This window comes from Olea europaea, unplaced genomic scaffold, assembly GCF_002742605.1.
Source record: "Olea europaea var. sylvestris unplaced genomic scaffold, O_europaea_v1 scaffold393, whole genome shotgun sequence".
NCBI classification, from domain to species: Eukaryota; Viridiplantae; Streptophyta; class Magnoliopsida; order Lamiales; family Oleaceae; genus Olea; species Olea europaea.
In genome coordinates, this window is record NW_019258828.1 from 311,912 (window position 1) to 314,120 (window position 2,209).

General features: G+C 35.2%; 1 protein-coding gene across 1 annotated transcript; it reads right to left on the reverse strand.

Moving 5' to 3' along the window:
* Positions 1–328: 328 nt before the first annotated feature.
* LOC111387190 (transcription factor HHO3-like) lies at positions 329–1,906 on the reverse strand. Its single transcript, XM_023011729.1, has 5 exons — positions 1,759–1,906; positions 1,321–1,598; positions 915–1,200; positions 753–829; positions 329–631 (listed from the first exon to the last, which is right to left on the reverse strand). Exons 1-5 carry the CDS (start codon positions 1,904–1,906, stop codon positions 329–331), a joined length of 1,092 nt encoding a protein of 363 aa, XP_022867497.1.
* Positions 1,907–2,209: the final 303 nt, after the last annotated feature.

Consider the following 2,209-nt stretch of genomic DNA (forward strand, 5'->3'; position numbering starts at 1 on the left):
TTATTAATATAAAGAAACATGTAAAATTCCTAATCTAAAAGAAATTGAAAAAACGTAGAAAAATGTAATTAATAAAGAAAAGAAATCCTATTCTAAACAATAAATTAAAATAAAAAGATAAAACTTATTATAACTAAATATCTTATAACAATCATCTAACTTCTATCCTAACTTCTATACTTTAATCCAAGAAAATAAACCTCATCTTTACAATGAGAATTTGAGTTTCATGAGCCCACCTTCGTTTCCAACAAGTAAAAAAAAAAAAAAAATCATCATAGCATCAGTGAAGGTCTAATACTGCATATCAAATATGCACCAAGAGAAATCAATAACCTGGTGAATTGGTGGTTGTATGTGTAGACGAGTTAGCTGACGACTGAGAGTGAACTCTATCATCAGTATGACTGGCTCGATCAATGGAGTGGAATTGCTTATCTTGCAGCCTTTGTAAGAATTGTGGCCGTGAAGCAATTGGCGCATGGATTCGATTACAAGTGGCCGATGTGGTTATTGTAGCCATTGCAGCATCGTGTTCATGTGGCGGCGCCCAGATTCCTCCCATCACCAAATACTGCGCTGCTTGTTTGTGAATCAAATTACCTGGTCGTGTCCTATGTAGTCGATATTTCTGCAATGAAAGCATAAAGATCTTCGTAGCACCACCTCAGAGTAAAAGCTTCCACAGCCAGTTTAGGCCATGCTCAATTGTAAAAGAGTTTGAACAAAGAAAATATTTTGATTAAACAAACCTGTAAATGACTTTTTACTTCATCAGTAGTTAAACCTTCAACCTTCATCAAATCCCTAATTTGTTTTGGTGTGGCAACTGTAAAATCAGATAAACCAGAACAATCAATGCAAATTTCAGTCACATCTATGTCAGTCAAAGTTTCATTTGATAATAATTATACCCTGTGAACCTCCAAGTCTTTGAAGGGCTTGCAAGAATTTTCTATGTAGCTCAGGTGACCAACTCCTCCTAGGTTTTCTTCGAAACTGTCCTTCCTTCTCGTCCATGTTACTTCCACCGCAGATGCGGCCTATCTCCTCCAGAGAACTAGTGGTAGCGACCGGCTCCGACACTCTGATTGGCCCTTGTGGAGCAGATACAGTACTTTTCTCTTTCCGAAAGGGCTGAAATGCACCACCACTGCTATTTCTATTTACCTCCATCGCTGAAACTTTTCTTGGTGAATCCTGAACCCCAAAATTGACAAAACAAGACATCAAATTAATAGAACACTAAATTTAAATAAATAAATGTGCATACAACTTATTAGTACAAACATTTACACGAGATTATTATACAGAAATCACCTCTTTGGAGGGTGGATCTGGGGCTGAATTCCATAATTTGACGGATCTAAGCCAGTCCGATTTCTTTGAAACTTTAACATTATTACTAACATTAGTATTATTCTTTGACCTCTTAAATTCTTGTTCGTCATCAACAGAAGTGGATAAGGTTCTCTTTATAGGAATAAACTCTTCCAGAACTGGCCCTTCACTTGATGTCTGCTCAGAACATTCAGATATCACATTATGATCATACTCTGTTGTTATTCCTGATAACTGTTGCTTTTGTGCCTCAATTTCTGAAAATACCAAAATCCCACAAGAACGAAACCATCAAAAAACAATAAATCCAACATAAGTACATTAAAAACGACAAAATCTATAAAAGGGTGATGTCTTTAAAACCTAGTATTTGTGTGTTTATTTACGCACGTGCCTATATAAATATTAGGGTTATACCTTGAGTGACAAGTTCAAAACAGATGGGGAGTTCACGTTGAAAAACTTGAATCTTGCGACGTTCTTCTTCTAAAGCTTCGATGTAATCTAGATATCTCTGAATATTTTCATCAGAACAATCACTATGACTATTGCAGTTTATGTTCATTTTCTGTATTTATTCACCTTTTTCTTTTGTATAGCATTATTTACCGACGAAATGAAAACAAAAATAAAGGGATCCAAGGACAAAGAATCATCAATATATGCAAATAAAAACAAGAATAAAGGGATCTAAGTAAAATCACCAAAGGGAATAAACTTGGATCACAAGAAAAAATATACTAATGTGAATCTTTTTGGTTTTGGACTTAGAGAGAAAGAGTTAGGTCTAATGGTTTTTTGGTCTATGATGAAATGTGGGAGGATCACTGGTTGTCAGAATCGTATTTTTGGATCAAATTCATGGAGG

Coding starts and splice junctions, on each gene's coding strand:
- LOC111387190 (XM_023011729.1), bottom strand. CDS start 1,906: ATGAACATAAACTGCAATAGTCATAGTGATTGTTCTGATGAAAATATT. Junction 830..914: donor AAGACTTGGAGGTTCACAGG/GTATAATTATTA, acceptor CTGATTTTACAG/TTGCCACACCAAAACAAATT. Junction 632..752: donor AAGTAAAAAGTCATTTACAG/GTTTGTTTAATC, acceptor CTTTCATTGCAG/AAATATCGACTACATAGGAC.